We start from the raw sequence: 25,895 nt of genomic DNA on the forward strand, positions 1-25,895 counted from the left end.
AAGTGGGGTCGTATGAGCTCTATGTGACCACTAAAGACATTAGATACAGTAGAAAGTTGTCTCCTCTCCCTCAGTAAGACACAAACTGTAATCGATGGTGACGAGGAAATAGGCGCTAACAGGGAGAGACCGTACCAAATTCAAAGGCTTTTTTCTCTGCCTACAAGAACTAAAATCAAAAAGTAATACCACAGTTTAAGAGTACGCTACATAAAATATTTTTTAAGTGCATTAAGTCTTCAGAAATATAAACATTTATCTGGACCTAACTAACTGGTCATGTGTCCTTCCGCGCAGCGCTAGTGCGCTCCAAGTATCGTAATTCTTTTGTTTGTACTCTAAGGATTGTGAGGCAGTGTAGGAAATTCAAAATGAGTGACTATGACAGCGACAATGAAGTTACATTCACTTTGGAACCAAAAGGATACCTGTATGAACCAGATCACACAGAAGAGGAGCTGCTATAGATGGCGACTGAAAGGAATACAGAGGAAACATCCACTGACGGTACGGTCTGTGGATGTACGGTCTCTCCCTGTTAGCGCCTATTTCCTCGTCACCATCGATTACAGTTTGTGTCTTACTGAGGGAGAGGAGACAACTTTCTACTGTATCTAATGTCCTTAGTGGTCACATAGAGCTCATACAACCCCACTTCAAAAAAACTGAACTATCCCTTTAAGAACCAAAGGCTGGTGGTGCTAGCTCTGCTAACTTTAGCCGCACTCTCTGAAATCAAATTGGCATTGTTTAACAACAGGCTGTTATCACTGTTGGCTGTGTTGACTGAGTTATGCTGAATCTGGACTTTTTTGTGGTTTTTATATTATTTTATTTTATTTTATTTTTTATCTTTAGAATAAATAGTTAATAAGGAAACTAGTGGCTGCAAAACATCCCTGAAACAATCTGACAACACTTTCGAAGCAGACAGATAACAAGAGTGGTTTCACATGACAAAGTTATATACTTAGTACCATATCATGACAAACAAGAAAATACAGAGGAATTATTTGCCACAAAAGAAACAATAAAATCTAACTTTTTCACTACTTTAACTAGCTGACCGCCAACTTTACGGAAGGAAAACAAACTATTGAATGAAAAACAAAATCTCTGGACAACTGCACTGTTGAGTAAAGCCAGAAGATAAATAAAGGTCATACCACTGGGAGGTCACTCACTGGTGTGACAGGGATCACCCTGTGTGGCCAGGGGGTGAAAAATGAGAGGAGCTCTGGGTTGGCTTATATCAGGCTATGGCTGAACAGTGAATGATTCTGTGGCAAATCATTCCCATACAATGAGATTCTGTAGTGTTTTTTTTTGTCACAGCTGATTGGAGATTGTAATTTATGAGACAAGAAAAGCTCTTTTCTCCTCTAGGTACACAGAGCCGTTATGTGACATAAAGGGTGACTTTGCACATGCTTGCCTTTCATCACCATGGCAAACCATAGCCTCTGTTGGGAATATCCGACAACAATCTCCACTCCCATAAACTTTCTGCAACAAAACTGTCAGTGAATGACAAACACCTAGCAAACAGGCAGGCCTGAGAAACGACACTGCTGATACAATAAACAGCAAACAACACTATTCGTCAGTTGTTTGCATGAAGAATCGTAAAAAAAAAAATGCACCAGCAAGACAAGTAGGTGACTGAATTAGCTTAATGAGGTGAAAGTTAGTAGAATTACACTGTACAAATAGCTTCTGCTCATTCATTAATTAGCAACCTAAAGGTAATGTGATAGACTTCTTAAGCTTCAAAAATTCTCATGGCCTCATGGCCCATTCTTAAATGATTATCGATACCATTGCTAATTGTGAGTGCAGTGTCCTGCATATTTCATCATAGATGCCATAGTTATGATGGACATGGCATGTTTCTTTTTGCATAATGTTCAGCTTTTAGGAGGAAGCATCACAAACAAAGATGATATTATTGGCTCTGGGAAGCAACATAACTCCTGACAGATGATATCTGTCATCCTGCAGAGACGGCTCCTGTGTTTTTAGAGGCCAGCTGCTCCTAGGGCCATACAGAAACAACGCTGAATGAATCACCAGATACTTCATGAGGACAAGGTTATTGCAGAGAATTTACACTTCCTATGGAAGTAAACACATCACCTTGGAAAATCATAGCATGGGATCTAAAGCTTTAAACTTGGTCCTTCAGTTGAGCTTTATACACATCTTATTCATTTCTGTTTTCAGAGAGATATGAAAGTAGGACACTTTTAACTTGACTCTGAAGAGGGAACAAAGGCAAAAAAAGATTAAGTTGCCTTGAATTTATTTTATCATGTTGAGAGTCTTATTATGAAGCACAAAGTTCTTAGGGCTTTGTCGTCAGAAGAAGCAATAAGGAGATCTACATCTGGTGTTGTATTAATTAACTCTGACAGAAAGAGATAAGAAGCCTCAAGAATCAGATTTTTTTAAAGGAAAAAAAGAGCGTGAGAAAGGATGATAACAAACACTGATTTAATTTCCTTTCAAATGGGTGAACTCAGTGACATAAAGTATCTTCCCCCACCATATTGGATAGACTTGATAAATGACTGGAGAAGTCTTTTGAAGTGTATTTCATTTTAAAATATTGTTTGCAAATTTTTTTTTCCTTGTTACTTTCTAAATCTAACTTTTTTTTTTCGCCACAGAGAACCAAGTTATAGGAGGAATTGTATGGTTAATGAAATCAGAAGGCTTAATAGTACAGCACTCTTTTTTAAGTTCTTTTTTATTATTATCATTTTACAAGAAGGAAGTAAAAACTTGCAAGACGTTAACAATTTGTGGTAATGAATTTAGCATTTGCTAGGTCACTAAGAGTGGGTTAAGTCGTCAAAAGCAGGGGTCTTTCTGAAGGGTCATTTACCACGTTTCCACCAAGCAGTCTGGTTCGGTTCAGTACGGTTTAGCACGGTTTGGTACAGTTAAGCCTGATCCTGTTTGCGTTTCGACAGCAAACTGTGCCCTCTCGTGGTAGCAGCGCGACACAGTTTACCCCGCTAATAAATCCAACAAAGAAGAAAAATGCGACACAGTGAACAAAGAGCACAGATGGTAGACATGCAGCATTTTGTCCTCACTGTTATTAGCATGTAGCTCTTTGATACAAAGTGCAATCAAGCTTTGTTTCAGAGAAGCCTGTGCCGCCAGGAGAAATGCAGCAGCTGTCAGAGTAAGGGACGATTCTTTTCACCAATCAACAGTCTACAGTGTTGTAACTCCACTTTCCGAGAGCAGATCAGTTCAGTCTGGCACCCATACAAAAGGGTCCCAAAAAGTGTGATGGCTCGTCTCATATCTGTCCCGGGATAAGTCAGCCGCAAAATGCGCGCCGTACCAAGACGAACTGAACCAGTCTGCTTGGGTGAAATACTGCTTCGCTCAGGGGTCTGTTCTGGGGAACCTGACAGAGCCAGTATGAAACATGCTGCCATGTGATTGGCAGAGCAGTGATAGAGGCGGGTCTTCCTCTGTCTTGAGGAGCTGGAAGTGAATGCTGAGTGAACCTGTGGGAAATTTGAAAGAGCTGCCGTGTTGATGAACGTGTTCATTTCTGACTGAAAGATCTTTGGCCTCTGTGTATCCACTGATGTGTTCATTGGCAGTATTGAGTAAAAAATGAAATATTTGGGAATAATGACTTCAAAATAGAAACAATTGCCCAATCAACCAGAAATGCCACAGACCCCTTGAAGTGCTTCCACTGACCCCCTAGAGGCTGCAGACCCCCTGTTGAAGACCTCTGGTCTAAAGGATGACATGCTGTTGTCCTTGGATGACAGCACCCAAATTCCTTGACCATTAAAACAAGTATTTAATTACACCTGAAATACCAGGCGAGTGCTCCAGTGAAAAGCCTCTGTGATAATTTTTTTTTTTTTTAATTGCGTTTCATATTCTTGCTGATTTTATGTTTTTTATGTTTGGTCCTCATGGTCTCTTTTTAGGCTGCATGGTTCTTGTATTGTCTGGGTTTCTATTAAGTACTATAAATTATGGAAAGGACCTTTTCACCCCATGTCCTTTTACACCGTCTTTCACTGTTAGTCTTATTTTAAACTGTGCTTTTTGTTTTTATTTTATTGTGCTCATTGTTTGTTTGTTTGTGTTTTATTTTGTGCTGAATGCTTGTAAAGCACTTTGTAAACTTTGTTTTTAAAAGTGCTATACAAATAATAAAATTATTATAATCATTATTATAATGCTCTATCACCACAATGTAAATACGTGCAGATCACTCTCATCATCTCATCTTCTTAACACTTGGCATTATTCACCTGTTTTTCCATCCCTTTCAACTTCCTTGTATGAACAATATTAGCATACAATAAAAATTTCTTTATTTCAATACTGTCCTTGAATCGTATCATAGGTCTTATTATACTGTATCAACTGTGTTAAAATTAAAGAGAGCGATGTACAACCAATCATGAAGTATCTTGATAACACCTCGCTCTTTGTTTTCTCTGTAATTCTTGTCAGATGAGATAGAATATATTTTATCAATACTTGTATCTCAGTATTAAAGTCAGCATGTCTTTAGCTAATACTTGGGTTTATCGCATTTTTCTTCCAGAGAGTCTTAACGCCTTTCCTAGATAAGACAGCTGAAGGGAGACGGGGAATGCTAGGAATAGAAAGTAGAGGGTTACGTTCACCAAAGGGCCACGGCAGGGAGTTGAACCAACAACGGCTGCAACGTGGGTTGAAGCCTCTGTACATGGGGTGCTTTTAAACCTCTCTGCCAACTGGTGCCCCCATGTCTGTCATGTTTGTTTGCGTGTGCCAACATGTGTGCTTGTTGCTTATCTGAGATCAGCTTTAACTGTTTGGAACCAATTAAAGAACATTTCAAAAACCATTCAACACAGGCCAAGAGGTCTGCAGTCTCTCTCGCACATGCACCCACACACACACACAACCGTAACCACACTTAAAGGAATCATTCAGAAAGATCAGTTGGCAACAATTTTGTCAGAAATGTTCGAGCATAACTTTCTATTACAACCAGCAACCATCAACTTCCTTGTACTGAATTTTGGGAACATTTGAAACATCAAAGGAAATCATCATTCGACATTAGCTTGCTGTGGTTTAAAAACTTTGACCAATCTTTGTGTTGGAAAAACATCCTGCATTCTTGAAACAAGTGTCACTTCTCAGTAATCTGTAAAAGAAAGATATAAATCCTCGCTCACTTAATTTAGAGTCATAAATCCCATCTCTTCATCCTTTATGGTGTCTACAAAAATATTTATCCACAGAAAGTGCTAACATTTGTCAAGAGGGGTTGATCATTCCAAACAATACATTACTTTTCAGGTTGATGCAGCCTCTGATAACCAATGAGAGGAGCAGATTGGGAAGTGTCACCAACAGGATGCTGTATTAGTTCATTTACAGCCCACTAGCATGGCAGCAAACGTAAGCAAAACTGTACCAAAGTCAAGTAGAATCTATAAAAAAGGAGCTTGTGGCATCACTATCCATATTTTTTCCTTGATTTTTGTCGTTTTTAACTGCAACACGCTCCCTGTTTCTTTATCTTCTCGAGTTTGATCAGATGAGCTTCTGTGAGATCTTATGTCAATTGAATCATTGCCACATATGTTAATAGTGTGATCTCAAAGCCTTTTGTGATGGTTCAGTGTGTGTGATCCAAGGACAGTTATGCATAAACTGGTCTAAACTGTCTTTATGTGAGTGGTCTCCCACAACTTTAAAACCTGTCAAAGACTAAAAGACGTCTAGCGTGTGCCTGGCCTAAGTGAAGACTAATCATAATATAGTGAGAATATGAGACTAGCTCATATGACTCCCTTCATTAAGTTATCTCTTGTTCAGACATGCTATAAAGAAGGTGGTGACATTTACACAGCTTCATGCGACAACGCCAATTCCTCCGTGCATGTCATGACATCTCCAGAGAAGTATAACTGTGCCATTGTTCAGGCCTGTAGCTCCCAGACCAGTGCTGGGAAACGTACCCACCAACAGCAGATGTAGCGGAACTCTTCACGGCAGCATGAATTTTATGTTACGTTTACTTGAAAGTGATGCATGTCTCTACTTTTTTTCCTCTTCTTTGGAAAAAAAAAAACTCAGAGCTCTTATTAGAAGTAACCACATACCTCTGAACTTCCCTCCAACCTTTTTCCACCAGAGCAGAAGCTGACTGTAAATCTGATGCTGCTGAGTGTAGGTGTTTCTGGCATCAAACTTCAAACTATGACTACTAAGAAGGGCAACATTTGTACATAATGATCTGTTCCTATTGATTTAGCCTGCGCGTGGTTTATTTTACTGTCTCTTGCTTCCTTGGAGTCCTCATTAAAACAAAGCCAGATGGGACATAATCCTGGATCTGGTTCCTGTAAATCTTCTTCCCTACTGTGGTGCTCTTTCTATTTTAAGCACTTTTTTTCTATAAATATGCAAAAGCATCTCTTCTTATGTTCCATGCCTGGAAAAATGCTTTCTTCCACACTTGCTGTCACATGCAAAATGTAAAATTATTTGAATAAACTTACATTTCCAAAGATTAAAGTGATAATTGATACTGACAGATTTAAAACTCACACATTAAAAGCCATGTCTGGAAATTACTGGTTGGCTGTGGAATAACAAAACCAGATGTGCATGTTCATGTTCGCTTTATTAAAGAGGGAAACACTGCTCCAGACACCACTTTTGCATCTACTTTTCAATTAGGTTTGGAAGATGATTTGGGTTACATTTTTTCTCATGCCCTTTGTCACTTTATTTCATAAGTACAGACCAGATGTAAGCCTCAAAAACAAAGACAAAGAACTTGCTGAAGAAAAAAAAATGTGTCATTTCGTTTTCTTTCATATGTCGTCTCATGGTAAAAGGACAACATCTATTTTTTGGTTTGTTTGTTTGTTTGTTTTTTTGTTTTTACCAGGTGATCAGTCACCTCAGTATAGCCAGTATTTTCACTTAGTGAGTATGAGCTGGACTTATCACCAGTGCTTTGTTTTCTGATCACTGACGAAAGTGCTGATAGTGGGTTTCTTTTTTTTTTTTTTTTTTTTTTGTGGGGGGGGATTGAATTAAAAAAAAGTTTTGTGTGTTTAAAAGGAATTCTTTTAATCCTTAACTCACCATATTCCTGTGAATGAAGCTACAAAACCAGACCACCATCAACAGCTATTGTGAAAGAAAAAACTTGGATATAATTTCACACAAACACTTTGGAACAGCTGAATTTTATCATGTGTGACTGTGAAACAGCACATTGTGTTTAAGTACATGTGTGTTTTGCACATGTATTTTTTTGAATCACTTGTTGTCTTGCACTGTGCAACACAACGATAGACTTTGTCAATGTATGGAAATTATGCAGAGTTTTTGACAGAACTGATGATGCATAAAGCATTTCTGAGATACCTTTGCTTTTATTTTGACAGCTTAATGAGAAAAAAAAACATTTATTATCCACTCCTTTACACCCACTGGAGCTTGTTACCATTACCATGTTATTTTTCTCAGCCAAGATAAACATCAGCTCTCCTGATGCTTATAAATTGGTGGTTCCAGCATACATGAGAACTCACAGTTAATTAATGTCTTGCCATTTCCAACATGTTTCCTAGAATATCAGCAGTTTTGACAAAGATGTGACTAACAATGAAAATGGCTGCAGTGTTTGAACTGAAGATCATTATAAAGTTTGGAAGATTTCATTTTCTCATTTGATTTTCTGTGTTTGTTTGGCAAAGGGATCATTTCTAGGACTTTCCTAAAAAATAAAACGTCAACTTTTACAGGAATAATTCTGCTCAATTGTCACTTCTAGGCCTCTAAACATGCGTGTCAGTGTGTGTTTCTGCCGCAAACCCTCTCCTCAGCCTGTGTGTTGATGTTTTGGTTATATTGGGACAAAGAGTAAGCATAGCTACATCACACAATCACAGCACAACCTGTGCACAAGTGACTTTGTGTGTTGATTAGCAAGTGGAAGAAGCTATTCTGAGCGGCTACGATAGTTGACGTAGCATGGAGCATGAAAAACACAACCAAAGTGAAACAGACAAACAAATAAAGCTTTTTACTCAACAAGGGTGAAGCTTGGCCTGACTTTCACTCGCCTTCAGGCACTTGGGGAGCAGCATGGAACAAAGAGCAACACAAGTTGGGATGTGTCAAATACCCGTGATTAGCTTTTACTAACATGCCAAGTCAGGTGCACAGCTCTTGAGTCTTTCCCACGTAGAAGTGCCATGCCACAGGTGGTTGCTGAGCTAGTGAGCATGTGTGGTAGTCATTGGTGGAGGCTGTAGGTGTGTGCTGCCACTGGCACTGAGCCAAGGAGGGTGTGCTTAGTTTGACTGTTGTGTTTACAAACAAGTAACGGAAATTCCAGCAGACTCTACCTTTAGCAACAGCTAATTCATGGGAACATGTGTGATTGTTTTCAAATACCCAAGATGGACCATGAGGGGGGGCTGAAATATCACGTTTTGGCACTTGTGGGTCCGGAAACAACTTTTTCAGCAATGAGCATCACTTTCTTACTCAGTCTCAGAGCCCACATACAGTGCTTCACAGTGCTTCAGCCTCTGTGCATTGGTTTATCTTAATCCATACAGACAAAAAATGTATACGTTTTCAAATTTTAAATTTGTATTGCATGTAAACACATTAATTTTTCTGACAAGTGGAGTGGCAGTCAACAAAAACAACCAAAAAAATACTTCACAAAAAAAGACCAGTGTTTCTGACCTTATGCTAAGCTAATTGTCTCACAGGTCAGACATTCATGTTTGAAATCCTACAAGAAAGCTAGGATAACTGTTTTATTGCTGTTGCTAGAGTCAAAATGCTGGATATTATCTGGCACCAATTCTGACCTGACACTGAAAAACATGGAACAAGAACAAATCTGAAAATGTATGTTAAAAGCTACAAGTTGCAGTCCTGTGTGTCAACCTGAAGTCATTTTGAAGTTGTTTAACGCTACCTCAACTTGATCTTAAGATTCCGAAGCCTAAGCAATGAGCATTTGAGCATTCGCCCACCAAACATCTTGTTTTCGAGTAACAGCTTGTTAGAATGAAAGAAGACAGACCTTACCTCTCTGTCCATGAAAGATGCTATGTCGTGACAAAGCGACCGCCTGGGATGACCTGGGAACACGTGGTAAATACATTTTGGAGTTACGAGAAATTCATTCTACAGCATGACTAATTGTCCTCTAACAACCGCTCTGGGTAACATAAAGGATAAGAAATTAAACAACACTAAACTGAAATAACCTGTTTCTAAACACTGTGCGCTCTGCCTCTAGCACGGCATGTCAGAACCTGTGTTTGATTGGACTTAAAGCAGTTTGTGGCGCTTGCATTGTTCCCTCACATCTTCACCCTTGCTTGCATTGTACTTATCCTCAGATGTATGCCACTTTGGACAACAGCGACTGCTAAATGGAAATGTAAGATTGTAATTGAAACCTGAACCCCTCAAAGGATCCTTTCAAGTCAATATACAGTACAAACACTAACGGCACTCTTTGAAGTGTATGGTATGTTTAATCACGCACTGGCAAACTGCGTGAAGGGGAGTAAACAGAGCTGATTGTGTGTCCTCATGTATATGGAAGCTGTTGATTAGATTCAAAAGGAAGTGACAGTATTAGGATTCAAGGGTGCAAAATGAGACTTAACAGACAGGTCCAAATAAAAATCAAAGACATCAGCACATAAAAAATGTAACGGACTGAATGTCTGGCTTGTCAGGGGGCTTATTAGGCAAGACAATTTTCCAACACTGTGGAAAGATGTCCTAACATTTAAACCAGGGGCACAATGTTTTGTCGTTTTGATAGAGGTGACATGATCAGGTTAGAAGAAGAAGTCCAAAGCTGGCACTGATGCTGCTTTTTGCATGTTTACACTTGTGAAATATCCTGGGGGCTGTTTTTTTATTTGAACTGGTGTAAACCCAACATGTGTGATTTAGATGGAAAGCAGATCCGATTTGAGCACGCAGTGTAGATAAATCCAAAGAACTCAGTTGGGGAAAACAAACCGTATGGAAGTTTGGTGTATACATCCCTTTTTAGCCCTTCTTGTGGGTTTGGCTTTTTTATGTTTACCATGTTGTGCACCAATTAACAAACTGTGGTTACAAATATACAGTAACATGCTTTTCATCATCCCTAATCTGTTTCCATATTACTGGTTAATGCACGCCACATTTGAGTTTTATGCTTTAGACAATCAAAGTTTTTTAAAGCCAACATATGTGCAGTAGTTTGTGTAGAGGTTGTTATTATCTACTAATGTTGTTTAACTAACGTCACCAGGCCTCAGATTGTTTTTGAAGATTATTTTTAATGTGACTTCTGATTTGTTTGACAGCATGTCAGAGGGTGACAGATAATATCCAATAAAGATATCCAAAGACGTCTGTGGTCTTTATTCAGACTTGTGACGTTTTGTACACATCTGCTTCAGATCACCACTCAAAGAACCCAGAGCTGTTAACCACAAAGCCTTAATACATTTGTTTTCTCTACTTTTTCCGCAAAAGACATAAAACTACAAAAAACAAGGCTCTAAATTAGGCTCCCATGTTTGTTACGATCGACAAATAAAGCCCAAATCTGTGGTCATTCTGGTAATGACTGAGTCTTTGTTTGTTTGCATGCAGACGGTAGAGCAGTTTGACTTATTGGATGAGACAGTTTGAATCGAGCAGCAGCCTGACTGATGAGCTGGTGTCAACAGCTGTTAGAGATGCTTCCTACATAAGCTGGATACCAGTCCTCAAGGTCCTGTCATCTTGTAACGGGACTCCGTGTGGAGATATGACCTCTGCTCCGCTGGCTGACATAACCCAGCGCTTTTGATCTCAAAGACTCACCAAGGTTTTTTTTTGTTTGTTTTCCCTTGCACAAGGGCTACAAGAAGAGATTTCAGCACACCTAGGCTAGATTTTGGACAGAACTGTAAATACGTAATCTCTAGAGGTTTTTTTCCATATAAAACAAGTGTCAGTATTCATTATACCACTTATCTTTTGTTGAGTGAGTGTATTCCTTATGCCTGAAGCTGTCACTCACTCACATGTACGATATCAGAAAGATAATGTGCAAGCAGTATATACCAGTTACCAGAGCCATCATCATCCATTAGACTACAAGTTATTTTTTATCTCACTATTTATTATAAAATTCAATGTCTTTGTCATTTTTGTTGATTACATATGATACATTTATTTTATAAACTCAAGACATGGTCTCAAAAAAACTTTCTCACAATCAAACTTGAAAAGGGAGGGTCCTCCTGCATTCAGGTCAGTACAGTAATGAAAAAACAAATCCAGTCCCAATCTTTGCATATCGACGACCTGTATGTGTATTATGAAATCAATTGTTTGACTTTTATTTAAAAAAGAAAATAATAACTTTAGAATAGCAGTTGAAACAGTCAGGAGAGTCTTTGACTGGCAGGCTGAGACTCACTGGATCCATATGGGTCAAGTAACAAAGAACACATTGTTTGTGTAGTCTTGTTCTCTTATGTGGAGTTAGTGATCATCAATTTCCTGCCTCTGTGAGTCAAACATAAAACAAAATAAAAGCTTATTATAACAGACTAAAATGATAACGTCTGCTTTGTAAAACTGCACCACCAGGAGCTCCACCTGATCCTCCTGGGTCAAGAAAGATTTGTCGTCAAAGCTCGTGGACTACACTTCCTGGTGCCCTGGTGGTCCCCGACTGAGTAAAATCACAGATGTGTTTGCATCTTTCCTTTCTCTGCTACTTTATTCTTCTCATGCCTCCAAAGCAATTGGGCTCATTTGTATTCAGATCCTGTCATCTGCATGCATTCCTGCTTTTCTACTTGACATTTAACTTAACACTTTAAAATAAAGTCAAGCACACATTGTCTTTGTTTAATACGCCTATATCCCCCCCTTATGACTGTCCCTTAAGTTCACACACTACTGTTCTTTCTGTGGAGATGAACATTTGATTTGAAAAGATAAGCGGTTTCTGAATCTGAGAGGAGGAGTTGTGCGCTTTATTTAGTTGAGGGCAAATGAAAAGGGTCGGTCATTCTTACAATATTTAATTTGATAATATTTAGGATTCTTCATATCTCACTCTGCGAGATGATAAAACTGGTCTTATAAATGGTCAGGCCAAAGAGTGACCCCAGCAATATCAGGCGGTTGAAATTATTATTCCCTTTTTTGATGGGCAGTTTTTCAAAGATGTTGAAAATTAAAGAAACTTGAAAAAAAAATATTACTATGAATAAAAGGTGACGAATACACCCAAATATATAAAGCCGCTTTGCCTTTAAGGAATCCACAAAGAGAGTTTTCAGAGATTTTTTTCTCCACATTTTTGGGATTGAATGTCCAAAAGTAACTTCTGATCATGACTTTTAGCTTTAGAAATGTGGTGGTAAAATCTCAACTGCCCACACAATTTCCTTGTATATGTTCAAAAGTGTGTCATTAGATATGTAGTTTAAGTGCAAGTAAAGCATTTCAATCAAATATTCACCTTATACTACAATAATCTCCTACAACCAAAAAAAAAGGAAAAACAGTATTTTGTGCCTAATGGTACATTTTTAAGTGAAATTTAAACTCTTTATGTATCGTTCTTTTGATCCTATTTCTGGAATGAGATGCTCTTTTGCACTCTCAAACCATTGTTGCTGAATGTACATAAGTACAGTAAAGTTTTAATAGGTATGCTTATTCAGGGCTTTTAAATATGTGTGTTCATTGACTAAAATGCACAAGAAAGATATGAGGAGTGGTTAAAAAAACAAAATCAAAAATTTGGACTGTTTCAAAAAAAATAATTAGAGGTAGCTTGTTAACTTTCAAACAGCACAATATTTCACCACTAAAGCCAACTACTATGTGAAATGGAATGAATTAGCATGTTATTTTGTTTATTAAGGACGTGATCACTTAAATCGTCCCCCGACCCCCCACCCCACCCCACCCCTCTCTCTGGGGACTCAAGACATTCCTGAGGTCTGGAAAGCAGAGACCTCTGAGCTCTGAGTCTGCCAGGCCCTGACCTCTCACTAAATGAGCTGTATCTGCTTCAAATGGACACTGATAACTAAACTGAGAAGGAGTTCCCATGCTGACGTGTCACGAAAAACTCGTAACAGGCAGACAGTCAAAGATGATCGTCAGGCTGCTGTTGCTACTCCTCAGCTGAGGCATGGATTGTGTCCTAAATCAAAAACTCAGAGGAGTATATAGGGAGCATTAAAAATATTCTGAACTTGACATGATGTTTAGAGGATGACAACACCAGTCCTATTGCATACATAAAACTTGCATCTAAATGTCAGACATATTATTTTTAAGAATAACAAGTATGATACTGAGTGGTAATATACACTTAAGATGATAGACAAATTTATGTCTAATTTAGTGCTGATATCCAATTATTTGTTCGTTTTGACACAACTTATTCATTTGTGCATATGTTGCCTGACATCATCATGGGGCCTAATTCTACTTTATTTGAAATCTTATGTGAATCAGCTTTATCTCTATGTTCCTTCTTTAGAAGAATTACAACACTGGACTGATCCCCAGTCATATAACTTAACATAGCAATGCATGATGGAATATATTGCTTAGCCAGTGACTGTATTGCACACAACATTTTACAGTGTATTGTAGGAAACAATGAATTCACAATAAAGATTGTAATAATTCTTGTTCAGAATTCAATCAGCGCAACAAAGCACATTTATCAATTTTTTTGTTTGTTTGTTTAAATTTATTTTTTAAATCTTTTTCTGACTGGGCAAAAGCTTTTTGCAAAACAAAACTGGCCAAGAGGCAGCAGAATTTTTCAATACACAACAACTCAAACTACAGTAAATACAAATTAAAAAAGATAAAGACCATTGGCAAGATTAAATTCATTTTTTAGAAGAGCCATAGGCTGATTTGTATTAATAGCAGGGGATTAGATTACATTAGATTAATGAAAAAAAAAAAAAAAGAATTTGTTTCAGTGGCCTCCTTAGTTTAAGGTTTGTTTCACACTTCTTCTCAATACTTACCCACAGTGTTACAACTTTCAGGGCTTTATGAGTTTCCAAGATTAAAAATCCAATGTAAATTGTTCACTTTGTCATGAATTCATTAAAGCATTGGAAATTACTTCAGCATATGCTTAGTTCTTCTTTATTGGCTAAATCTGTTATATGAGACATCCATAATGAAATAAAACTCCAGTTGTAGGCCTAGAAGTTGTGGTTCTGCTTGTGAAATTTACACCATCTTGAGATGAGAGATTCATTCATTTTACCAAGGCAGAGAAATACAGGAAGTATGTCACTATTACTCTTTTCCTTTTTTCACAAACATCAGGTAGTGTGCTCCTATGATTGTGGTTTCAGTGTAGAGGATGAGAATTTCAAATGCACTGCAATCATATTTGTGAAGACCAGGCTTTCTAACACTTGCCTGACTTTACAGTAAGTGGCTGTACTGTGTTTGAAAAAGGTGAAAATAGAAAGAATAAAGTCACAAGAAGTCCATGTACTCTTATAAAAGACTACATGAGACTGACAGTTGTTGCTTGCAGACAGAGCACAAGAAGACTGAATTATGTGTTTCTTTCGCTGTGTATTAAAGTTCATGTATCTCTCTCCTCTCATTTTATTGTCTTGTTTATCATTTTCAACAAAGAGCAAAAATGATAAACAGGAATTGAACTTTAACTTTTTGTAGCTCTTAAAACTGAAGTAAGTAGTCCCAACCAGTAAACAAAAGTTTAGAAAATGTATAGAAATAATGTGCTAAAAAGAAAACACTGTTTCATGTTTATGAGAGAAAAAGACATGTGCTTGTATTTAAAACCATTAATGGCCTTTACAACTTTTGGAACAGCTAGATAATTTCCAGTCTGCCCAGACAGGACAGACTCTTTTCCAAAGAGGACTGACACCTCTATTTCTTCTTCCAAATTCCATCACATTATGGCCCCATATAATATAATATTATGTTATACAAAACTATGGTACATTATGTTTTGGCAGCTGGAAATGACTACTCTCCAAACTGGTTTCAAATATTTGAAACACCAGAGGAGTTCACACTGAGATGTGGTACCATGCTCTGATCCTGACCTCAGCTAAAATCACATTTTTTCCAAGACGCCAAAGTTAAGCTTAGTTAAGTTTTATAATAAAGACATACATCACTATTATTTGGCTCCTGTCTAGTGCTCTCTGACTAGGTGGACTGTGTTTGATTTATTCCAAAAGGATGATGAGTTTAGTCTAGCTGCTCTTGATGGTAGTGTATCTTGGCCTGCATTTTTCTCATATATTTGAAACAAAGGAGTTCAAGAAAAAAAAGCAAGGATATTGACACTTCCTCTCCCTCTGAAATCAGTGGTTCTTTCTGAATCCAGCACCCCCAAACAACCTCATTTTCATCTCCATGTGGCCTGCTGGAGAACAGCCAAATGTTTGTTTAGCCAGAAGTTCATTGTTTACTATAATCACCTTGTTTGGGGCATTATGAAAGCAAACCTGCTATAGCAGAATGTGGAGTTGATTAATACCAGAAAGGTCGGCTGGTCGCCGATGGCTGTCTGTCTGGGGTTTATTAAAGGAAACAGAGGGCTTTCTTTTAGTTTCACTGTCACATGAGGGAACCAAGCCTCGCTCCAGAGTTTCATAAAAGGCACTACATCTGTTTCACAGTGAAGCAATGGGTGGTTTTTATATACTTTGAATGGTTTATGTATGGATCTTTGCAAATGGAACAGACTATCCATGTTCATGGGTATTTTGATGACACCAAGATGACCACACATAAAAATGTGTGTGTTTGGATGGGTTTGGAATTGGTACTTCTATTTTCAAGTTACAGCCTTCAGGAGTCTCAGCCTCAGGTAACCCATTTGACCATTTTCACTGTGCTTGTGTCATTTTTATGGATGAGGCCACCTGTCTTCTGTGACAAAAAGTAATCTCACAGTATCTCAGTCACATCAGTTTTATATTGCCAAGCTTTGTTCTCAAATCTCCAAAGTCTGTGCTGTGATCCAGTCTGAGGTCTTGATCCCCTTTAAAGCACACAGCTACACTGCTGTAAGGGCACCTGTCTACATAACACTTTGATACTCAGTTTATCCGTTGATACCAGCTGACAAGAGACTGTAGAGTTGTTCTACTCTCACTGAAAACTCAAATTTAAGATCATTCTCACTTTTGGTCCCTTGGCTCAAAACACTCAGAGTCACACAAAGCAGCTACGATATATCTGATTGTGGTTGTCTGTACATTATGTATGAGCCACAGCCAATCTCATATTAGCCCTTTTATATGGCAACTGATCAAGCTGTCGCTCAAATAGCATGGTTTGAAATTATTTGATTTTACCTACTTACAGTTCTCACCTTTTTAAAATAATGTCCCGGTGGCTAATTATATATATCTGGGGTTTTTTTTGTTTTTGTTTTTTTCAAATTTCCAATGTAAAACTTTTTTAATGCAGAAACAGTTATAGTAAACCATCAAATGGGTCATAATGGCTGATCTACACAGAGCCATACCCTAACAAGATCAAATGAAACACTTTTTTCTCCCCAAGTGTGCAACTAAATGTGGCAGCCTGACTTTTATGATATGACACGTTAGATTATTTCTAGGTCCTCTCAAGCCCGTGACACCTCCACACTATGGAGATAAAAGAATTGGGAGGGCAGATGATTTTCCCTGCCAGGTTTAAAGAATGAATCAAAACAAACTTTGGGCCATAAAGTCAACTATGATAAACTGCTGCTGTTAAATGACAAAGTGGTATTTCTTTTCCTAGTGGATAACTGCAGGTTTTAAAACTACTGTGATTTGTCAAGATTTGTTGCTTGCTATTGCTAATCTAGAAAAAAGAAATAAAGAAAAAAAGGATGTGCAATGTTTTGACCTTGAGAAAGAAACTACATGTATCCCATTACCAGAAACACACCTCAACACTAAATTATAGTGTTGTGACTGCTTTGCCTTTGGCTGCCAATGCTTAAAATATCAGTTTTACTAATAGAACGTCCTGAAAACTAAATATATGCACTTAATCACTTATCATCTGGTTTAATGGTTAAAAAGTCATAACAACTAGATGTTTCACAATGTTGCTCTTTAAAAAGAACTCCCTGTAGTTTTATGTGTTGATATTTACCCAACACACAGTTCTTTAGTGCACAATAGAGGGTATTGTTAGAATTTGTGGTTGTTAATTTCATGCATAAATGTATAAAAAGTGCTTGTAGGACAGTGTCCTGCTGAACTACATAAGAGTGCAGACCACAGTGTGTTGTTTTTATATGTGTGGTTCCCTCCAAACACAAGCTCCATTGTTTCAGGATTTAGCATTGAGAAGATGTGTCTGGGCTTCAGGAGATTTGACAAGAGGACTTCAGTCAGACATCGGGTTTAGATTTAGTATGTGGAGGAACCCCTGTCGATGGGTGGTGAGACAAAAGGGTTATTATTCTCATAGCGTATCACCACCGCCACCTAATGGTCTTTTAGCTGCACTGCAAGTGTCCTAAAAACTAAGCCTCCAAGCCCGTGTAATCAATGGAAATACAGCACCAAAATATCACTGCTAATTTGTCGTTATCAAATTTTTAGTATCATTTTTACATGTCAGAGTGATGGCAAACAGGGATGAAAGTGATAAACACCTTTCGTTTTACATTCCCTGTCGACGGGGGGCGATATTCTCTGTTTTTCATTCTTACTCGGCGGTTTGAACAACGGTTATTCAACATGGCGGCCCACAGGCTCGCATGTTTAGGGTTAAATGCCCTTTATTCGTCTGTTTGCGCCCCAAAGCAGGTAACTGGCTTGACTAGTGTTTTATTTTGTGCTTTGAAAATCTCATCAAAACTGTTACCATGTTACGTGGGGGTAACGGGAAACAGTGCTATAAGAGTAAGCCTACCAGCTTCCTGACGTTAACTTCTCAGCTAATGCTAACTAGCCTGCCAAACGGGTACAAGAAGTCAGGCTACATGTTTATTCCCACACAATGAATTATTTGAGTAGAATAAGCATTAACTCACCGTTGGCAGGGATTACTTGTCTATGACAGCTCATGTCAGGTGTAATTTCTCTGAAGCTGACGGCTGTGTTTCACCACCGACTCTCCATCACGATCTGTCCTTGTCATATTCGTGTTTTGCGGGCCAGGAGAAGACACCACGAAGTTATAAAACTCGCATGTTTTTTCTTCATTCAGAGACTGGCATGTACGCAGGACATAGCCTAGTTCCTGGGGGTGTACAATCACTGACAAATGTTTGACCACTGTGTGCAGGCCATGAGAAACTGCTGGGGGATGGTGGAGCAGGTGAGGAGTTACTATGTGGACTGGAGGATGCTGAGAGACCTCAAGCGAAGGCAAATGGCCTTTGAGTATGCAGATGAAAGGTTACGAATCAACGCACTTAGGAAGAATGCCATCCTCCCCAAGGAACTTCAGGTACAATAACATATTTAACCGTATCTTTACAGTACCAATGATTTTATATCTTTTATACCATTTACCCTTAGGTGAAAGAAAACTTTATCTTAAAGATATTTCCTTGTAAATGTAAAGTAATGTGTCATGTAGTCCACCTACTTTGCTTGGCCTTGTTGTTAAAATTATATGAAAAACCAGTGATCAACTCAAGAATCTCTGCAGGAGGTAGCGGATAAAGAAATTGCTGCACTACCACGGGACAGCTGCCCTGTCAGAATACGCAACAGGTGTATGATGACTTCAAGACCTCGAGGAGTGAAGCGTAGGTGGCGACTGAGCAGGATCGTCTTCCGCCACTTGGCTGACCACAGCCAGATGTCTGGGATTCAAAGAGCAAGATGGTGATCCATTAAACTACAGCTGGACTGGATGATGAAAAAAATGTACTTGGAAGATATCTTCTTTCATACATATATATATAGGTCTTTTGATGTCTGGAGTCTTTCAAGGTTTTGATGATGAGGTGATACAACAGTTCCACTAAGACCTACAAGAGCAAGGAAGATTTCTTTGTTCTGATTACATCCTTTCATCATTTGATGTTTTTTTCTTTTCTTTTTTCTATTCTTGCTCTTCCTTTTGGTCGTGTAAAAACATCCCAATTCATATTTAAAGTGTAAATGATACCGCTACAGAAGCAAATGTTCATGAGTATTGTTGCATTCAGAAATGTGTGAATAAATACTATTATATATCAAAACTTTGTTTTGTTTATTGTAGAAGTCCACACAAAGACCAATAGGTGTCCTACTTTTATTATAAGTTTGGAAATACTATTTTTTTTATGTTGGCAGGATATAAGTCAGCCTTTTAAAGGTTTAAATGTCCTTTTTGAAGGAAAGTTTTTGAGTGTGCTGTTTGCAGCATTTATCCTGGCTTTGGTACGTGTCTTAAATTAAGTTTCAATCATTTGAATGTATTTTCTGGTTGTGTTTGATTTTTTAAATCACCTAATCATAACCCTCTGGATTCATAATGGGGCACAGTCTCTTTACTGAAATAAAACTGATGCTGAGTTTTTAAAAATACAATTGAATTTGTCACTTACTTAAATCCCAGACTTCAGAGTTTTAAAATACCTTCCTGTATTTTTCAGAATGTATGGGGAAAAAAAGTGTATTAAAGTTGAGGACTAGTTCACTAAAGCTTTGCATCTGTTCAGTGTATTGTTAATTCCAGTGTGTCAGCGAGACCAGAAAAGCCTCAAAACTTAAATACATTTAAGAGAAGAAATTTGTGTATTTCATCATATTCGCCAGTAGGTGGCAGTTGTGCGCATTGGGCCTCGTTAACCAACCAACAAAGAAGAAGAAATGAGACATTTTGACTGCGGCGTGAGATCGTTGAACTCAAGTCAGCGCAGTGCAGACAAGAGGACATACATCACCCAAAGTTAGAAAACTTAACTGTTTCAGGAAAGTAAAAATGGATCTAACAGAGCAGGTATATGGCATTTTATTCATTTGGTGTACGCCGATTGTAAACATGATAAAAGCTGAGTCACACTTAATGATTCTATTGATAAACAAAGCTATGCTAGCTACCATCAGTCAGCTTAGACAGTAAGAGAGCTGTTGATAAGTCGCACAGTGGTATTACATCAGGTTATCAAAGTCACTTAATATCTGCATTGAAACCAACCTAAACCACGGTTTAATACATAAAGTAATGCTGGTATCTTAAAGGTGTGATTGTATGTGGCTAGGTATGTAGCTAGCTTGCTGTGGGATAACTGTGGCTGGAGATGAATGGAACATTCTAGTAGTAATGATTCTCTAAGGTTTGGAGGTTGAAATGTAAGCGCAGAGGCTCAACCCGCCACTTGCCTGACATCTAAGACGTGAAAGCCATCATCTCGCTTTCGTTTAGTATGCATTAGGAACAATAGGCAATCTGTCAATGTGAGTGGACCTGACTTGACAGTCGATTACGGCCGATTGCTGAAGCCGCGCCAAGTCTTTCGCTTGTGTCTGTAGACTTTCCTCCCTCTGTGCTGTCTTCAGCCAAGGTATCAGAGGAAGGCGATAGAGCGGACTGTGACTGAGTATTGCCGCCCTCTGATTCAAAAGCCATTGCCTGACATCAGCTCTCAGTAGATTTTAAAAAAAGTCACATTTAGGGGTTGTTTTGCTGCCTTCGTTGGAGTCTTAGGGATCGAGAATGATATCCCAGACTGTGAGGAAGGCAGGGGGAATCAGCCCTTCAATCCCAGAGGAGATACTGAACCTAAAGACGCAGACGAAGGAATAACTGTTATTTTGGGATGACCATGTTCATGAATTTACTTAGTTCCTGGTGGACAAGCACCTGCACGTGGCTTGGTAAATGATATGTATTGTGAAACCTGGGCAGGGGAATGCCCTGACCTCAGAAGTCACCGAATAAGTCAAATTATCTCACAAATACACTTAAGTTTAAGTAAATGATTGAGTCATATTCACCTTTATGCCACTCCAAACAGTACAAAACATAGCAGCTAGATTAATTAGTAGACTCGTGTCTATGATAAATGTTAAATTATAATGTTTCCTATTTTCTATATTTTAATTTTTATTTCTGTTCATCTGTTTTTCCCCCAAAACAGATCAATCAGTTGGAGGCAGATTTACAGGAGTTGGGGTCACTCCTAGAGAAGGCTGAGAGGAAACGAGTGAAGGAAGTGTTGCAGCAGGAGCAGAAGAAGATAGAGAAAGAGCTTGCCGTCAAACGACAACAGAGGGAGCAGCAAGCCAGGAGAGAGGCAGACCCTTCTCGAGCAACATACACAGTCAAGATCACCAACTATGGTATGGTGACTTTCTTTATTCTGACTATCTGTACTTCAGAGCAACAACGGCCTTTTAAGAACTTAAGAGTGTTAAAAATTGCCTGCATTTCTGTGTCTTCTCTACAGCGTGGGACCAGTCAGAAAAGTTTGTCAAAATTTATCTCACTCTGAAGGATGTGCACAAAATTCCACAGGAAAATGTGGAGGTCAAGTTTACAGATAGGTAAGGTGAAAATCAACTTACAAGACAGTATGCAGACTTTAAGGTTTAAAAAGATGATATCCTTTTAGTAACCACAGAAATGTATTAATCTCTCTGTCATGTGCAGCTCCTTTTCCGTTCTGGTGAAAGAGCTTGATGGAAAAAATCATCAGATGACAATCCTTAACCTTTTATGTCCAATCGATGAAAAGGACAGCTATAAAAAGGTGAGTTATCAAGTGATGAATTCAGCAACAAACTTTATTCATGTACAGTGGTTTCTGGATGTGTGTTTGAGAACATGCAGTAATTTCTGAATCATGTTTTTTTTAATCCTGTGTTCACAAGATCACAGCTCATCAAGCATCAACTGTTGTTTTTTCTTCCTTTGTACAGCACCATTTCCTGCCTCTGTTAATGTGTGTACTTTGGATGATACTCAAAAAAATCATTCTGAAACTATTTCCTCAGCCAGTCTCTGATAAGTCTTCACCTATCTTTACTCTTGAGACTCTGCCATCTTGGAGTTCTCAACCTTTTACAAGTTAGTTAGCCCCTGTTCCAACTGTTTTAATGAAACATATAACAGGCATCAAATCTAAAATGAGCAGATGTTTTGTAGAAACAGTATTTTTTAGTTTCACAGTTTATGTTTTTGCACTATTTTTGCTTAAATATAAACTTTAGAGTATTTGCAACCAACAAATTCTGTTTGTGTATGAACATTTTACACAGTATCCCAACTCCTATGACTTTGGGCTTGTACATCATATTCTAATGGTTATCTTGAAATCATTACTGGACAGAAAGAAGACTACAAAAAAAAGCTCATAGCATCAGGGCTGGTTTGCTGCTGATGTCATCAATAGGCTTTTTGTATAGCAGTTCCTTGTTATTTCTTCCACTCTTACAGCAGTAGAATACATGGGTTTCCACAAGTCTCAACATTCCCCCTACTTTGCCTGTCGCTGAATTTAGACACAAAAGTCATTCTCATTCATGAACTGTACAATTGAGAACCATAAGATGACTGGAAATCATGTTTTCTTTTTTAAACGTCTTATAATGTCCATCTCAACTTTTTAACAGATAAAAACAGATATGGTCCTCATCATGTGCAAGAAGCAGGCAACAAAGAAGTGGGATTGCCTAACAAAGGTGGAGAAGCAGTCGAAAGACAAAGAGTAAGTAGTGAAATTTTCACTGGAAGTGGTTTGTAGGAAATTGAATGGCATACTTCTCTCTAATTCAATGAGCTAATTCAAACAAGGCATTGTGCAAAATCTGTCATAATAACATTTAATGACTACCACTTACTACGAAACAGTTGATGTCAGTGGTTTGTCATTAACCCATGACTTAAGGGTGTTAGCAGCTGTATGTGATACTAATGCATTAGTTTTAAAATCTTGCCAGTATTCTTAGACACACCTGGGAATTAAATTTAAACAGCAGATAAGTGAAAGGTCAGATAGGATTGTTTTGTTTCAGGTTATCAAGGCTTTATTACACCATTACTCGTAACGAACTGTAGTAATACGCAATTAACTACAATATTTCAGAATGAGATTTCCTTGAAAAAAAAAGTCCAAATTGACCACATGTTAAAGTTTCTCCAAAGTAGTTCATATTTCATGCCATTATGTGTGACCACTGTTGTCCAGATTGTTAAGATAACTGTTGTAGCCACACTGCTATGGAGCCAAAACGATGACTTTAATGCTTGGTATTGAAAAAAGGTAATGGCATTGATAACGTTGTGCTGAAGTTTAAAACACAGACATGTAATGTTATATATTTTGTTTTTTATAAATCTTCATTCTGATTTTTTTTTTATTTAAATCACATTTTATTTATTTGATATCACTGTTTTATCAATGGAAGTTTTATAATTTCAATGTTGTTTTTTCTTTTTTGATCACCCTTTTTTTTTTCTTGTCTTCTGTCTTTTTTCAATTTCAACTTATTGTCACTCTTCTGGGGTGGAGGGTTTGGGTTTGTGGGGGGTGGGGTGCTGAGAGGGCGCGATTTGCGTATTATTTTCATATTGACAGCTAATAACACAGCACCCAGCTGGACGCCAGGGACTTACAAGAGTATGACATCTACAGTTCACCTGGAGCTTCAAAGCCACAAGTTAGTCTTTTATTCTGCTCTTATGGTAGGGTGAGAATTACTATATCATTTTAGAACTATCTTTAATCTATTCCACTTCTTGATAAACAACAACAAAAAAACAGGCTTTTTTTGTTTTTTGTTTTGGAGCTTCAGGTAAACTTGTGGGTGTCTAAAGCTTTAGGGTCTCGTAAGTCCTGTGTAGAATACAGTCATCATTCAAATTTTAAACTGTTATTCATAAAACAGTGATATAAAAAAAAACTATGATTTGAATTCAAAAACATTAAAATGCAAAAGTTTATAAAAGTGAAATAGTATAAAGCTTTTCATGACAACTTCAGAAAACTTTTATCAATGCCATTACCTGTTTTGATGTCAATATATTTTTTTTCTTCAATGCAAATTTTTTGTATTTCAGTTTCAGGATAGGTTTTTCAATGCCAAATTTTATTTTCCGTACCAAACATCAAAGTCACTGTTCTGGCTCCGTACATTGCAGTCTGATCTCTGCAGTGCAGTACTGCATCTGTGTGCCAGGTGTCACTGTTTACGGAGCAGCTAAGGTGAATGCAAGTACAATGGGAATAAGAATCAACCACTATACTAACTGTTGTCCATTTACAGTAAACCCAGCACTGATGATGCTGCAGACCCCAGTGAAGGTTTAATGAACATGCTGAAGAAGATTTACTCGGAGGGTGACGATGAGATGAAGAGAACCATCAACAAAGCCTGGTCAGAGTCACAAGAGAAGAAAATACGTGGGGAAGCAGGAGACATGATGGACTTCTGAAAGGCATACGCTGTCATCCACTGAGCGTGGCCAGGGATCAACTGTCATGACTTGAATATAATATGTGTTCCAGCTTGAAGTCCTGTATTTAAAACTCAATCCCACAACAAAATAAGTTAACATGGTGTTTGGATTAAAAATAACCCCCCTGCTGGCTTTAAGTTGGTCCTGCTTGGAAAATCAAACAACCTGTGTTCTTATATTCATCATTTATGGTGGAAAAACCTGGGTGTTAAAGCTTTTACAGTTAAGGAGGCTGACCAGCAGGGGGCAACCTCCCCATAACAAAAATGCCCACATATCAAACCCTTATTTTCATATAATCCAATCTGATTTGCCAGTGGTTCACAATGCAGTTGTTTTTAATGAAGTAAAAGTCTCTCAATACTAGCAGTCTAAATTGAAAAAATAGAAAAGCAATATTTTAGACAGACCCTACATACATTGTACCTGTTCAGCTTTACTGAGCTGACATTCCTGGTGTTTTCCACTGTTCATGTGCCAAAGACATGATTTATTTAAATACATCAGAACGTTCAGTCTTGTTCCCTGACATTCCTCTTCTACAATGCACTAAAAACTTTCATTGTAATTCCATTTGTAAGTCTTTGTAAAAGGATGTATGTGGTTTCCATAGAACACTTGTGGATATGTAAAACTCTTGTTTTGAATGTTCCTTATTTGACCTTCATTCTGTCATATCCTACATATGTGTTGTTGTCCATTCTCAGGCTTCTTGTGAATTTATTTGAAATATAGGTCTGAAGTCCTATTTGCCCTTTGCTTGTCTCCTTATTTTGTGTTCTCAAAGATTTATTTTTCAACAGGAACTTTTGAGTTTCACCCAACAAATTCATTAGACATCTGCCTCTGAACAGGCCACAAGACATTAACTCAGGCTAAGCCTTCAAAAAAATCAAAATTAGTCCGACTCAGTTTTGAATGACACATTGCACTCACACTAAACAAAGTGGCTTTTTGGTGACTAGATCGCGGATTATGTACATTTTCGCCACCAGGTGGCGCTAGCTATTAGCAGTTCTTATCTCATCTCATGGGGATTTCGTCGGGGCATTACACAGGCATGCCGGGGAAGTCATCTGTACTTTCATCGTGTAAACTGAAGAGTGTCCAGACATTTTGGTGGTATAATAATTCCTCCACCTGCGATTATGCAAATTATTCTTGAGTTAATTATGCTGCATGATATGTAAGGTGATAGTCTATATAATTTATTGGCCAAATAACACTTTTTTTTGACAGAGCTAGACAACTGCAGTGTTTTTATATTTGTCTGCTGGGTGAATAGTATGTAGATTTTATAGATCCAGGTGCAGGATGTATGCTTACCCCCAAACGTTGCATGATGACTTGTAAATGTGTACCTTTATTTCTCAGCAGAAAAACACGATTAAAAGAAGCTGAGTCCT

At 38.0% G+C, this 25,895-nt stretch overlaps 3 protein-coding genes across 5 annotated transcripts in view; 2 read left to right on the top strand and 1 right to left on the bottom strand.

Moving 5' to 3' along the window:
• Positions 1 to 18,397, bottom strand: part of tnn (tenascin N) — a 61,194-nt gene extending 42,797 nt beyond the window's left edge. The window contains exons 1-2 of one of the 3 annotated variants that reach the window (XM_074688409.1): positions 18,125 to 18,397; positions 9,118 to 9,170 (exon numbers count right to left, since the gene is read on the bottom strand). The gene's annotated coding sequence lies outside the window, so the exon portion shown is untranslated. Of the gene's footprint in view, positions 1 to 9,112; positions 9,171 to 18,124 lie in introns of all 3 variants that reach the window. The other 2 variants (XM_074688410.1, XM_074688411.1) reach the window with 2 other exon arrangements.
• Positions 17,760 to 19,542, top strand: mrps14 (mitochondrial ribosomal protein S14). The gene is made up of 3 exons (XM_074688414.1): positions 17,760 to 17,897; positions 18,379 to 18,543; positions 18,748 to 19,542. The coding sequence occupies exons 1-3, from the start codon at positions 17,829 to 17,831 to the stop codon at positions 18,928 to 18,930; spliced, it is 417 nt and encodes a 138-aa protein (XP_074544515.1). The 5' UTR covers positions 17,760 to 17,828; the 3' UTR covers positions 18,931 to 19,542.
• A 328-nt stretch (positions 19,543 to 19,870) lies between these two features.
• cacybp (calcyclin binding protein) lies at positions 19,871 to 25,189 on the top strand. Its single transcript, XM_074688412.1, has 6 exons — positions 19,871 to 20,028; positions 21,170 to 21,371; positions 21,479 to 21,575; positions 21,682 to 21,781; positions 22,644 to 22,738; positions 24,297 to 25,189. The coding sequence occupies exons 1-6, from the start codon at positions 20,011 to 20,013 to the stop codon at positions 24,463 to 24,465; spliced, it is 681 nt and encodes a 226-aa protein (XP_074544513.1). The 5' UTR covers positions 19,871 to 20,010; the 3' UTR covers positions 24,466 to 25,189.
• The last annotated feature ends 706 nt before the right edge of the window (positions 25,190 to 25,895 follow it).

Source organism: Halichoeres trimaculatus, unplaced genomic scaffold (genome assembly GCF_033239565.1).
Source record: "Halichoeres trimaculatus isolate MK-OKI-2021-1 unplaced genomic scaffold, fHalTri1.1 fHalTri1_scaffold_15, whole genome shotgun sequence".
Taxonomy (NCBI): Eukaryota; Metazoa; Chordata; class Actinopteri; order Labriformes; family Labridae; genus Halichoeres; species Halichoeres trimaculatus.

What these genes read in the sequence shown, in the direction of transcription:
- mrps14 (XM_074688414.1), top strand. Translation starts at nt 17,829, where the DNA reads ATGGCGGCCCACAGGCTCGCATGTTTAGGGTTAAATGCCCTTTATTCG. An exon ending in CTGTTTGCGCCCCAAAGCAG is followed by an intron (nt 17,898 to 18,378) that starts GTAACTGGCTTG and finishes CACTGTGTGCAG; the next exon opens with GCCATGAGAAACTGCTGGGG. An exon ending in TCCTCCCCAAGGAACTTCAG is followed by an intron (nt 18,544 to 18,747) that starts GTACAATAACAT and finishes GAATCTCTGCAG; the next exon opens with GAGGTAGCGGATAAAGAAAT.
- cacybp (XM_074688412.1), top strand. An exon ending in GAGGTCAAGTTTACAGATAG is followed by an intron (nt 21,576 to 21,681) that starts GTAAGGTGAAAA and finishes TGTCATGTGCAG; the next exon opens with CTCCTTTTCCGTTCTGGTGA. An exon ending in AAGCAGTCGAAAGACAAAGA is followed by an intron (nt 22,739 to 24,296) that starts GTAAGTAGTGAA and finishes GTCCATTTACAG; the next exon opens with TAAACCCAGCACTGATGATG.